Source organism: Exserohilum turcica (genome assembly GCF_000359705.1).
Source record: "Exserohilum turcica Et28A unplaced genomic scaffold SETTUscaffold_9, whole genome shotgun sequence".
In the NCBI taxonomy this organism is placed as follows: Eukaryota; Fungi; Ascomycota; class Dothideomycetes; order Pleosporales; family Pleosporaceae; genus Exserohilum; species Exserohilum turcicum.
The window spans coordinates 960,078-974,411 of record NW_007360310.1 but is presented as its reverse complement, the minus strand read 5'-3'; the positions used below and the strand labels follow the sequence as shown (position 1 = coordinate 974,411).

General features: G+C 49.0%; 2 protein-coding genes across 2 annotated transcripts; both read right to left on the bottom strand.

Annotated features, from left to right (window-relative positions):
• Positions 1-480: 480 nt before the first annotated feature.
• On the bottom strand, positions 481-3,169 carry SETTUDRAFT_44762 (uncharacterized protein; the record flags this gene model as incomplete). Its single annotated transcript, XM_008033104.1, has 1 exon — positions 481-3,169. One exon carries the CDS (start codon positions 3,167-3,169, stop codon positions 785-787), a length of 2,385 nt encoding a protein of 794 aa, XP_008031295.1. The 3' UTR covers positions 481-784.
• A 2,272-nt stretch (positions 3,170-5,441) lies between these two features.
• On the bottom strand, positions 5,442-6,744 carry SETTUDRAFT_24427 (uncharacterized protein; the record flags this gene model as incomplete). The annotated part of the gene is made up of 2 exons (XM_008032992.1): positions 5,442-6,585; positions 6,683-6,744. The coding sequence occupies 2 exons, from the start codon at positions 6,742-6,744 to the stop codon at positions 5,442-5,444; spliced, it is 1,206 nt and encodes a 401-aa protein (XP_008031183.1).
• Between the last annotated feature and the right edge of the window lie 7,590 nt (positions 6,745-14,334).

The following is a 14,334-nucleotide window of genomic DNA, read 5'->3' as shown; positions in this document are numbered from 1 at the left end:
CCCGATTACCGCAACAAATCTCTTGTATACATGTCTCGCTGCTTGGCTCCATAGCACTAACATAACACGGCATATTCCGTGGTAAGCACACTGGCTGCCTCTTACCCATGAGCACATACAACCAAGTCCCCACCATCACATCCTTATCCCTATTCAGTCCCCCATTCCCGTTCTTTTCCTTTCCTTCCCAATACATGAGATTCGCCATGCATACATGTAGTAAGAAAGAGTCGATATAGTGTATACGCTAAGCAAAGCATTGTAAGCTAGTGGTATGGTATAGCATGGTATACTATACTGTATAGAGGCGTCAGCGTCATCAAGTGGGTCACCTAGTCGTTGTAATAACGTAACACAAAGGAATGTCATCAAGGGCTTGGTCTTAGCCTCATGTCAGTGCATGACAATCCCACTAACAATAGAAAAGAATGGAGTCCGGATTTAGTGCAGGTTGGAGAGACGGAACAGGGGACAGGGATTGCGATAAAGTTGAATTGGTATTAAATTTCGACCCAGGGATATCTCAAACTGCCATATCAACGTGACTTCTAGGAAAAGGTAGGATTATGGAAGTATTTTGTTGTTTTTCGTTTTCTTTCTTTTCTTCTTCTTCTTCTTCGGGTGGCCGTCAGTTAAATGCCGACTTCACAGCGCAGAGTCCGAACAAGACCAAGCACAAGTACGACTTGGCATTCCGCAACTCAGTCAACCACAACCTTTGTTATTTTGTAACGCACCTGTGCATTCTGTTGGGTTTCCTTCTCGAGCTGCATTTCATAGACGCTTAGTTGGGACCAGAAGGCTGCTGTCCATGTACATTTGGATCTCCATGCATAGCGGTCAGGCTGTCGGTGCCAAGTAGACCATTCATATCATTCCAACTCCAGTCATTCATATTGTTGACAGTAAAATCCATAAAGTGCATCTGAGCCGTTCGTTCGAAACGAGCATTGGGGTGCATGGCTGGAGTCACAAATGGCTGTTCTGGATAGATGCGGCCTTGCAGATGGTCGGCAAACATGTAGGAGCCCGTAGCGGCGGCTGGTGATTGGTGGTACATGTGTGGCACAGCATCGGGCTGCGATAGCTGCTGGGATGGGAGTGTAGTTTGTGGTCCGGGCTCCTGGGTTTCCACTTTGAGTTCGGCGAATCGGACGGGTGAAGCCAATGAGTCGGCCATGGAATGCAGCTCTGGGACGAGCGAGGCGAATTTTTGATACGTGCCAGGCATAAATGGGTTCCGCCGTTGCCGCTGGGCAAGATCGGCAAGCTGAGATAGCAGGATGCGTGATTCTGACATGTTTGTGCCTTCCAGCTTGTTCAGACAGACAAGATCAAGGACTAGTGCTGAGCTAGAAGCGAGCATGTACCAGACATCCAATCCAGCCGTAGCATTGAACTTGCCAAGGCCATCAATCTTGAGCAGTATCTGGGCGGATTTACGGCCGGATTCGGAACAGGCATCTGCCATTGCGATGAGAGCCGCGTTTGTGGAATCTTGGCCAGTCTTGGACAGGCTAGTAGCGCGGGCAAGCTGGGCTGAGCGACACAAGACGATGATGGTATAGTGGTAGGTACAGTGTAGCATGAGCAGGTTCCGCTGGAAGTTGGGAGGACAAGTATCTAGGGCTTCCAGCTGCAAGTGCTGGGGAAGCGTCTCCCTCCACCGGACCAGGTCGCGAAGCACAGTTGCGGCGGGAGATAGCGGGCCAACATACGTATCGTCGCGGTCGTTGGGCTTGAGGGTCCGGGGCACACGACATGTGGCACCCAGTAGGATCAAGAGACGAGTCGAGGCGGCCAGATATCCCGGAGGGGTGCCCAGTATCTTTTCGTTGGGACAGCGGATCTTTGATATTGATGTTTCGATTGCGCTGGGGCGGTCGTACGACGAGACTTGCATCATCTCCACCATGCAGAGTGTCCACCACAGCATACTGCGCATCTCCCGGGCGAGGGGCGTCTGGCCGGTGCTCACGCGGTCTTGGTGCAGGCCAATGGCATGGGCTATGCGGATCGCGGTGCCTGTCAGGTTCCAGCAAGCGTCGCGGTGGTTGTGGTTGTGGAGATGTATGGCGGCCAGGATGAGGGCCTGGACAGCCGTGATGCTCGACATGAAGGTGATGCCGGGCAGCAGTTTCTGCACGCGCTGCCACCACATGCGCTCCTGCTCTTCGGTAAAGGGCATGCGCACGGCGCGGCGTGCAAGCAGCACCAGGCAGTTGAAGGAGCACAGCCAGGCCGGGTCGGCATTGTGGGGGTTGACGAGCCAGGCCTCAAAGGCCTCGCGGAACGAGGGCTCGTGGAGGACGGGCGTCTCGGGGTGGATGTGGTCGAAGTAGGCGCGGATCAGGAACTCGAGGGTCGGGCGGTCGAGGGGCGTGGGGAGGCCGGCGGGGCCCGCGGCAACAGGCGACGAGGCATGGCAGTGGACGGGGGAGGCGGAAGCGGCGGCGGCGGCGGCGGAAGCGGAAGCGGCGATGGACGGGTGGTTGGTGTTGTTGTTGTTGCTGTTGCTGTTGCTATTGATATTGTGGCTGTGGCCGTGGCTGTGGCCGTGGCTGTTGGCGGCGGCGGTGCCGGGAAAGGCGCGCTGGTGGTCGTCGCCTCTCTCTGGTGACGTCGAGGCGGCGGCGTTCTTGCCAAACAGCACAAACTCGCGCAGAGGGCCGCGGCCGACCAGCGTGCGCAGCTTGAGGTGGAAGGCAAAGGAGCTGCCGGGCCCAATGTACTGCACCTGGCCCTGCTGGTCCGGCAGCAGCGACACGGTGTCGTCGTCGTCGGCGGCGTCGCGAGCGGCGTCGTCGTGGGCAGCGGCATCGGCGACGGCGGCCGTGGGCAGCGGGATGCCGTGCGACGTGGCCAGCTGTCGCAGGGCATCTGTACTCGACACGTCGGCATCGGGCAGCAGGCCTTTGACGAGCGCCTCGAGCAGCGCCAGGCGGGTGCCCAGGCCCTCGACGCTACCGTACAGGCGCTTCTTCCGCGGCTGCGTCGTCAGGCACTCGATGTTGTGCACCATGCAGTAGCGGCAGGCATCCTGGCCGGGCTCCTTGCGACATTTCTGCTTGCGCGACTTGCACTTGTCGCAGCTCGTCTCGGTGCGCTTGCGTTTGTCGAGCGGTACACGGCGCGAGCTGGTCGTCGGCGCGGGTGTCGAGGTGGACATGGGCGAGGGCGGGTGAGTGCGGGCGGGTTCACGGCGCAGGAAGAAGAAGCATGGTGCACCGGGAGCGACCGCGCTGCGAACTCATTGAACCTATGGCTGGCAGCACGAGATGCGAAAGCGATTGCGCCGAACTTCTGCGATGGTGGTGCAGGGACTCTCTATCAAGTCCAAGTGCAGCTGCGCTCCTGCGCTCCAGCCCGGCCCGCCGGTAATTGAATCACCATCGTCTCCCCCCTGGTGGGCCTCTGCTCGGCCGCGCGCCCCCCCCCCCTCGCCGCTGGGCCCCCTCGCCGCCGCCGCCGCCGCCGCCGCTGGCCCCAGGCTGCATGCTGCCGCCCGTGTCGCCGCGCCCTCGTGCTGCGACACCTGCTCCCGCTAGCACGCCGCGCCGCGCTGCAGCCCGGTGTGGTGTGGTGTGGTGTGTGGTGTATACACGCCAGCCTCAGAATCCGAGCTGCGAGTGCGTCCCCTGGCTCGCAGCCGCGCCTTGGTTGGCAGCTCGGGGCACGCGTTGGGCCCAGAGTCGCGTTGCGCCACCGTCCGATGCGGGGAACGCGGCCACGACCCCTTTCGTCCTCAGCTCTCTGCGCGCTCACACTCACACTCATGCTCACGCTCTCGCGCTCTCTGGCTCCTGCCCGCCTGCACCGCCATGACTCGACGCCAGGCCCCGCACGCCCGATGCCATCGCCGCCGCTGACTCGGCCCTCGCCCAGCCTCCCGCTACATCATCGCTGCACCACCAACCCCCCCCGGCGCCCAGAACGGCTAGACCCCCACCCCCCAAACAGGCTAGCCCCCCCGGCATTCTCCGTCCCTCTCAACGCTCATCGCCATTTTTTCCCTTGTCGGCACCACCACTGCCACCACTGCCACCACTACCACCACCACATCGTCGCCGTCCACGGTTCGCCTCCAGTCCATCCCTTTCCACCCTGCCCCTGACCCTGGCGCAGGCCACGGCTCCCGCTCCACACGCGACATGCTGTGCTCTTCCGTCGCTTACGCCCACGCCTAGGTGTACACTAGCTATACTTACACTATGTATGTCTACCGCATCCACGCCTATGTACACCTGCTCTGGGTGTAGCTGGAGCGGCACGCCGACTCTTGCACTTGCATCATGCCGGCTCTACCCTACGCTAGTCACATCCCATCCGCCGTCACCGTGAAACATGCATGCAAGACACACTCACCCTCTTCTCGAAGCTTCACCATCCTGCTCGTCTCGAGCGCCAGAGACACGGTCCCCGTGTCCCATGTGCATGCCACATGTGCATGCCGCCCCCCGTACTGCACCCACACTCGCAAACAGGGCCCCACCCCCCACCGCCATCCCACATGCCGCCTCGAATTTTCTTCAGGCTGGCTGGCTGCTACGTACGAAAAAAAAAATCTTGGTCCCAACGGCACACTTGGGCGTACCCCATACCGGTACGCCGGGGAGGGGGGGCCCTATCTCTCAGCGATCGTCGCTTGGTCTGGACCATGTTCATACACCAAAGGCCCGAAAACAGTCCACCCAAATGCTTCTTGGCCCGGTACGCCTCCCGCGTGCCGCGCAAGTCGAGAAGCGCGTAGCACCCGTGCCTCGACCGTTACTGGGCAAAGATTTGCAGTGGCTGACACGTATCTCGTGCCCTGGCTTTCCTGCCACGATCAAGATCGGCACACGACGAGTCCACGGCTGCTAGGCGCCCATCGGATAGCGACCCAGTATCTGATCTGGTTGCTGCATGTCGGATCTGACCGAGCAGCACGACGTCATTGCCAGACGTGCCTAGCCCTGAGCCTGGCTTCTGCCCTGTCCCGCCCTTTTCTCATCCCAGCAATCTCATTGTTGCGAAAAAGCCATTGCTGCACCGTGGACGATCACTGGCATTAGCGGGATGACAGCCTCGGAAACAAGCCGCCAAACGCTTCGGGAAGTGGAGGCTGAATTTGGAAATATGTATGGCGCAGGGGCAGACGGCAGGGGTCCAATGAGGCAATACGAAAAACGGCGTGGCCAGAGCAACGTGAGAGTGCATGACGGTAGGCTTGCTAAGCTGACATGCTCGCACCACCCCAACACCACAATCTTGCCTCCGACCCTCTATCCTTTTCCAGTGCACATCCCGGCGCCCTCATTTCTCCTACATGGACACTAACTTGAGACGACATGCACACTAACGTGAGACGACATGGCCGCCACCTTGTTCGTCCTGCATTTCGGACGAGCTTGTGCGGCCCAAAGCCAGAAACCTTTGTGCATTCTTTCAGCTGACTGCATTTACAGCTGCGTAGGATACTCCAGCGTCTCAATCTTTTCCGGGAACGCGAGGCCGCCCTGTTTCCTGACCTGATCCATAATGTCCATAATCAACACACTCTCATCCAGGCCGAGATACCTGCCCTCCTTCCTGCCGTTGATAATGGCATCCGCAGCCTCGTCGGCTTCCCAGAACATGCCGTGACCCTCTCCTTCTGAGTTCAGTGAGTCGCCAAAGCCGTTGTACCAGCCGCTTCCCTTACCTGGGCCGGGAAAGGGGAATTCCTTGGTCTCGACTTTGCCGTCCTCGTCGATAATCTTGACCGACTTGGGACGGAATGAGTGGCCAAAGACTTGGATCTCGCCCTTGGGTCCTTGGATGCGCACAAACGGGGAATCCATGTTTCCTCCCGGCGAGGTGGCGACACGGAGAGACGTCGTGGCTACGGCATGAGCCTCGCCGCCCTGCTCCTTTGAGCGCGGGAACCGAAGCATCATGGTCGTGTGCTCATCGGCGGCCTGACCTGTGGGCTCGTAGTTCTTGACAAAGGCCTGGAGCTGGGGTGGCTGGCGTGTGCTCTCGGGCTGAGTGTGGTACAGGGTCTGAAAGACCCAGGTCAGTGAGTAGATGCCGAGATCGAGCAGAGCGCCACCAGCCAGATCTGGGTTAACCATGCGGTTCTTGCCATCGGGGAAGCTGTTCTCTGGGTCAAGCGCCATGCTGTTGTCCGAAAGCACGCGCGCGACCGGCCCAATGCGTCCCGCCGTAATCTGCTCGCGGACATATATCGACAGCGGGAAGTAGCGCGTCCATACCGCCTCCATGAGGAAAAGGTTCTTGGACCTAGCCACCTCGACCAGCTTGCGCGCCTGTGCCGCGTTCACGGTAAACGCCTTCTCGCACAGCACATTCTTGCCCGCCTCCAAGCACAGCATGGCATTCTGGTAGTGGTGCGAGTGGGGCGTCGCAATGTACACAATATCAATGTCGGCATCCTTGACAAACTCGGCGTACGACCCGTATGCCTTTGCTTCGGCCGGTGCGCCAACCTCCTTCAGAAACTCCTTTGCGCGTGCCTCGGACGTCGACGACGCCGCCGCCACCACGGTGTGCTTGAGATGCGTTACGCCGCGCGTCGTCGGATCGCATAGCATATCCTTTGTGCTGTGCAATTCCCCATTGTTAGCGTACAGCTTTCGCATGTAGTCGTGGTGACAACGGCGGCGGGGTAGAATCAAAAGGAAATGGCGGGGTAGCTTACAAGGTGAGAGCAATGCCTCCCGTGGCGAGGATGCCCCATCGAACCGTCTTGGGCGCTGCCATTGCTGTAGCTCTTGTTGTTATCCTCTCTTCGCTTTCCTATCTCTTGCTTCTCTCCGCGTTCGTCGTTCAAAAGGCAAAGTGAAGCGATGTCGTTGTCGTTGTCGTTGTCGGAGGGGTGCGTGCGGCGCTTCGACCAACAGTTAATCAATCAGTCGTTGCCATGCATGCACTCCTTAATAGCCTACGTACTATCGATGTAAGCTTGCATGCTGCGGCTGCAGAGCCCCTCCCCCTCCCCCAACGTCATGCGAAATTGCAAAAATTCGCCCCAATCAAATCCCCATGGTTAACCCCCTTCCCCACCCCCCCAACTCTCGCTTCCAAGTGCCAAATGCCACGACAGCAATAGCAATATACAATCCCCCCCCCCACTCTTGTTCTCCCGTCGCTATGTATAGTAGACTTTCCCTTTTTCAGGCCGAGACGATGTGCTCGCGTGGAGAGTGCGGGCCGCGGAGCGCGTGGAATGCCTGTGGGTGGGGGTGGGGGTGGGGGGAAACAATTGTTCCACGCGTGTTTTATTATTATTATTATTATTAGTTATTCTAGTTTAACGTCCTTGTTCAGCCCGAAGGGCTATATAAGACGTGTAGGGTTTTTAGGCCTACAAGTATCTAAGTAGGTTATTTCTAGCTACGATATTTAGGAGGGGTTTTAACTAGATGAAGGTGAGGCTCGTAGCCTATTAGTTAGTAGGTAGGGGGTGGGATAGGGTGGGGGAGGTGTATGGCTACCTGTTACAGGTATTACTCCTCGTTTTCTGTGTTTCCTTTGTACCAGGCTTGTGTTCTAGCCTTTGTTTCTTAAATAAAGGTAATAGTTACTTCTATACCCTCTTTTGTTTAAAAGAGGATAGGTAGTGATAGATCGCCTTTATAGGCTTCTCTTAGTCCTTTCCTTTTCTTTCTATATAGATTACATCTAAATAGAATATAAGGTAGGTCTTGTATAGACCTATAGTTGCAGGGGCAACTATTAGAATCCACTTTCCCTCTCTTATATAGGTAGTCCCTTAGGTAACAATGCCCTAGTTTAAGTTAGTAGAAAGCGCTAGAAATCTCTCTTCTAGTATTGCTAGGAATAGCGATTTGCTTTCTTATCTTCCACTTATATTTTGCTGCGTACGTATGTGGATTCTTGCTAGTGGCTTTTTTCCTATACTATTCAAGTTAGCTTAGCCATTCTCTCTCTCCTAGCTGCTTAATTCGCGAGCTAGTAATAGCTAGGCTAGTTTTGCTAGTAGAAGAAGGGTCTAGCTTAGTAGCTTCTTTAGCTAGGGCGTCTGCTTTTTCGTTCCTAGAGATATCTTAGTGGCCTAGTACCCAGTAAAGGCTAGGGCGTATACCTATCTCCTCTAGTTTCTTTGTTGCCTTTATACATCTAATTTGCCATTCTTAGCCTAGATTATTAAAAGCAGTCTTTAACCTAAGTAGAGCAGCTTAATTATCTGCATAGACTTTTATATCTAAATAGTTCTCTACTAGCTTTATTGCTTTTTCTAGCCCTAGGGTAATACCTTCTAGTTCACTATTGTAAACTAATTGGTTATTTCCTATAGTATATTGTTCTTAGGCTATGTTACGACCAGCCTTAGAATGTGGAGGACATTTCGCCGTTAGATTTATTTTACAGGTAATCTAAGAGACGGCGGGAATGCAGCAAGAAAAGGAATCACGTGACGAGTCCTATAGATCCTACTTAGCCTTAGCATGCTTCATGCACTAGGACTTACTAGGACCACGTGACTAGTCCTACCAATCCCCGTAGTCCTACAACCCCTTATTACTACTAGGACTACTAGGACACTAGGACTACACAAGTATATAGCATTAGGCATTAAGCCCTTATAGCTTAATGTGTTTAACTTAAGTTTTAAGTACAAGTATAATATAGAGAGTTATTCTACTTGCCTAAAGTAACTGTCCTCTTACACACTGCTACTCTATCTGCGAAAACTAACTAACAAGAAGATTAATACTAGAAGTCTTATATTACTTCTACTTAATCTATACTCTTAACACTTTAAACACCCTCACGATAAGCGATATTGCAATAGACACCCTAACCGCTTTCTAGACTAGAGGAACTACAGTCAACGCCTATAAGCCTAACCTTTACTATAGCGACCGCAACAAGCTCAAAGCTTAGCTCCTCTAGGTTAACTATTACTTCTACCTAGCTAGAGATAAAATTAAGAATAATAATAAGGTTGTCTTAGCTACTACGTACCTTTAAGGTGACATAGAAAAATAGGCTAACCTAATCATCAAACGTTACATAGATAACTCTATCACTAACGCCAACAACACCACCCTAGTTAAAGATTAGGACGCTTTTAAGACTAGGATGCGACAAAACTTCTTACCCTTTAAGGAATCCCTAATCGCTAAATAAAAGATTTAGACCCTACGCCAAACTAGGTCTACAGCTAACTACACGACCTAGTTTTAACAATACGCCACGAACATTAAATAGGACGACAACGCTCTTATGCGCATGTATCGCTAGGGCCTTAAGCTAATAGTGCGTAGAGAACTTATAAGAAGTAGAGCTAACGTTACTAACCTTAACGAACTTATAGTAGAGGCTATCTAACTTAACAATAAGCTTTATAAGCTCGCATTTGAAAAACGACTATTTAATTAAGGAACGCGCAACAACAACAATAAGAACAATTAGCCTTAACAATAATACTAGTAACGTTCTTAGCCTAACTAGGGGCGATAAAGGAGCTATTAGCCTAGGACACCTAGTGCATATGCAACTAATAGGTATAAACCTATGCACCTTAATAATATTAACTATAGAAAGGGACCTAGTAAGCCGCACTATAAGAAAGATAAGGATAACAAGAAGAAAAAGACTAACTACTACGCATGTGGCAAGGAAGGCCACATAGCACGCAATTGCATAAGCAAGAATAAGGTTAAGCGACAGCTTAACGTCCTACGCAGGAAGTTAGAGTTAGACGACAACGAATTATAGAACGTTATTACCTAACTAGAAATTAAGTATCACCTAGACGACACGGAAGTTATTAGTGGATTAGAAGACCTAACCCTAACCACGTCTAAGAACACATCTAAAGCTAAGCTAGTTAGCGACAAGGAATATAAGACGCCTAACGAGGAAGAACAACCCCTCGCAACAAAACACGAAAAGATGGCACGATTCTAGGAAGTAAATAGACTATTAACGCCCTATGTAAAGAGGCAAGACAGCACTATACCAGATCCACCCAAGACCCACCCACGAGACGACCACGGAGAAGTAGGAAAATAGATTAATACGCTAACCACACTTCTTAGACAACCTAACCAGGCCTATAAGGAAAACAACAACACAACGCTGCTTAATATATATTGTTAACTATAGCACCTATAGTTAGACATTAACTACTACTAAATCTAAACAACACAGCGCCTACTTATATACGCACACATTATAGCTAACATTAAAAGGTTAGAATAGGGACTTACACCCTAAGGGGTAACACGAGTATAAGGAACGCAAAGATAGAACAACTCCTGCGAACCTGTATAGTACTAGTATAACGCAAAGAACAAGAACCACACTAGCCTATCATGGACTGCGTGCACGCACGACTACTGCCCCACTCACTACTTAGACAAGAGAGGAGCTGGATGGAGCCTAAAGCACGCCATGGGCATGCCCAAGTGCAAGTGGCTATAGTACGACTGCAAGGATGACAGCTGCCTATCACATTTGTGGGACAAGCGTAAAAAAATGCACTTTCCTAGTAGAACGGACTGCTAAAACATCATTTAGATGCAAACCACACACGAAGTGTAGTACCTAGACGGCCCCTTAATAGAATGCAGGGAAGACTAATAGTACATATGCCTTAGCAACGAATGCAACAAGCATGCAATTATAAAAGACTACTACAGATACTAACAGCAAAAGTCTTTTTTAAGCTAGCGCTAGGGCAATAAGGCCCCTTTAGGGAAATTAATATACTAGAACCCCTAGGATTAATAAAGCTCAAGACAAAGCTTAACGAAACACGGATGCAGGCACTAGTGGATTTAGGATCACAGGCGAACTATGTTTTAGCGCACGTAGTAACCTAAGCTAGACTTGTAGTACAACAGAAACAATAGCCTTACCTACTACACGTAGCTAATGGCGAACTAATGCTAAACAAAAGCGAAATCACACACGAGGTTAGACAAGTGACACTTAGCATCTAGGAGCATAAGAAGGAGATTAACCTAGACGTCATTAGACTAGCTACCTACGACATTATTTTAGGACTCCTATAGCTTAGGAAACATAACCTATAGATTAACTAGAAGTCAAAGGTGTTTCAATTTAAGTGCTGCAGAACGGACGCACCCGCAAGCCAGCCTACGCATTGGCAGAGTTCGATAGTAGATAAGAGTAACATTGCCATACAATGCAATAACGCCGAGAAGAGAGCGTACTCGAAAGGTAGTTCCTAGGATAGGAAGCCACACTCCGCAGATACTAAAACCAGGCCAACAGATCACGAAGCGAGAGGAAGGGAGAATAGCGCAACTCTAAAGTTCCCTAAACAGTATAAAGGCTACGAACATCTATTTTAGGAAGTAGTAGACGAGACCGCGTTACTAGAACACAAACCCTAGGACCATGAGATAGTCCTACAGGAAGGAAAGACACCGACTTTCGGGCCCATATACTAACTATTAGAAAGAGAGCTCAAGGTACTAAGAGAGTACATCAACAAGAGTCTAGCTAAGGGATACATACGACCATTGAAGTTATTAGCAGGATACCTAACCATGTTTGTACTAAAGAAAGACGGTATAGATTGACTATGTGTTGATTACAGACAACTCAACGACATTATAGTAAAGAATTAATACCTACTACCTAACATTACTAAGCTTAAGGATTAATTATCTTGAGCAAAGATCTTCACAGCGCTAGATCTCTAAGATAGATACTACCTTATTAGAATAAAGGAAGGTAAAGGATAGAAAATAGTATTCTAAACTTGATACGGACATTATAAATACATAGTTATACTATTTAGGCTTACAAACGCCCTAGCGACATTCTAGAAACTTATTAACAATATACTTAGGCCATACCTAGACATATTTGTTATCGCCTACCTAGACGACATTCTTATCTATTTAGAAGATAAGAAGGATTACATTAAACATATAACAAAAGTACTTAAGGCTCTAGACAAACATAACCTTAGACTTAAGCTAAAGAAGTATAAATTCTACAAGACTAAAGTTAACTTCTTAGGCTATATAGTAGGAGTTAATAGAGTACAAATAAGCAAAGAGAAGATTTAAGTTATTAAAGACTAGCCAACACTAACTATAGTTATAGAAATCTAATTATTCTTAGGATTTGTAAACTTTAACTAACAATTTATCTAGGACTTTTTGAAGATTGCAATACTAATAACACGACTTACGCGGAAAGATACGCTATTTGTGTGGAGCAAAGAAGCAGACAAAGCCTTTAACAAGCTTAAGACAGCATGTGTCACACCACTATGTCTTAGAATATTTACACCAGGCGTACCAATAAAGATTAAAACTAACGCATTAGATCTAGCCCTAGGAGGCTGTGCGAGCATACTCATCAGCGACAAGTGGCACCTAGTGGCATACTACTCAAGGAAGTTCTTAGGACTAGAAGAACGATACAATGTACATGACAAGGAATTACTAGCTATTGTAGCATGTCTGCAGCACTAGAGAGTATACGCAGAAAGCTGTTCGGAACTCACGATCTATATAGACTATAAGAACCTAGTACACTTCACAATAATAAAGGTACTCAACTAAAGACAGACTAGATAGGCTAAACTATTAGGACAATATAAGTTCAAAGTCGTCTACACACTAGGAAAAGAAAACAGAAGAGCTAACGCTCTTAGCTAACAACACAACATTGCAGGAACTAAGACAATAGTTAACAAACCTATACTTAAGACTAATAGAGACAGATCCCTAAGACCTATACATAAACTTAACATTATTATAAAAATTAGGAACGATGTACCTAAAGAAGTACAAAACACTATTATTAAAGAACACTACAATAATCCCGTACACAGACATCTAGGAATCACTAGGACTATAGAACTAATTTAGCGCAACTACTAATTCAAAGGAATAAAAGACAAAGTCATAGCGTACATCGCTAAATGCGCAGAATGCTAAAAGAACAAGCATAGCACGCATGCACCATACAGAGAAATGCAAGCTTTAGAGCTACCACAAGAACCGTAGGCAGACATCTCTATAGACTTCGTTATAGGATTACTAGCATTAAAGGATCCAACAACTAAGGTTACCTATAACGCAATACTTGTTGTAGTAGATCGCTTTACAAAACAAGCAGAGTATATCCCATTCAGGAACAACTACACAGCAGTAGACCTAGCACACATTATCCACAACAGAATCATCTAACACCACAGAATACCAAAGTCAATTATCAGCGATAGAGACAAGCTATTCACATCCAACTTTTGGACGACACTACTCGCAGCAATTAGAACTAAGAGAAAGCTATCAACAGCTTACTATCCACAAACCAACGGACAAACAGAACAAACAAACTAAAAAATAAAGACATATCTTAGGATTTACGTCAATTATTAGCAAGACAATTAGGTACAACTACTACCTATAGCACAGATAGCATACAATAACAAAACATTAGAAGCAATAGGCAAAACACTGTTTTACGCCAACTATAGACGACATCTAAACCTCTTTACTAGAACATATCCAAGTCTAAAGACAGAAGCAGCTATTGTAACAGCTAAACAACTTAAGAAAATCTATAAAGAACTACAAGAATCACTTAAACAGGCTTAACGCTAAAGCATTTCCTATTAGAACAAGAAAAGAAAAATAGCACCTTAGCTAAAGAAGGGGGATAAAGTATATCTACTTACAAAAAACCTTCGCACAAAACAACCTAGCAAGGGACTAGACAACGTTAAGGTTAGACTATTTTTAATTTCGAAACAAAACAGACTCGTTACATATACACTCAACCTGCTAGCTAACGCGAAGATACACCTAAGATTCTACATACGCCTATTGGAACTAGCAGACCCTAAAACGCTACTATAGAAAACATTCTATTATAAACCTAAGAAAGAAGACAAGTTTAAAGTTAAAAAAATTATCGCACACTAAAACAAAAACAATAAAATAGAATACCTAATTAAGTAGTTAGGATACCTATGTAATGGGCGGGCCCAACGGGCCGAGCGTACGACTACTTACGCCATCCATAGCCAAAAAGGCAGTAACAAGACTTCAAGCTTCTTGAAGTCTAGGTAGTCGTATAGATATACTCGATCACACACACACTTTAGGCGTAGCCTCTGTAAGGGGCTGCGCTCTAGGGAGCAATCGCGAGGTATACAAGAGGTTGTATTCGATAGAGAGCTATAGAGTCTACTTGCGTGGTGTTTATTTACTTGTCGGAGAAAGGTTGCACCAAGTGTCTGAGCGCGTCGTCTGGGCGCCGCTCAGGCCTCGCACAGATGCCGGGTTGCAGAGTAAGACCTGGCGTCTGCTGCTTGACCGAGGATTCCAT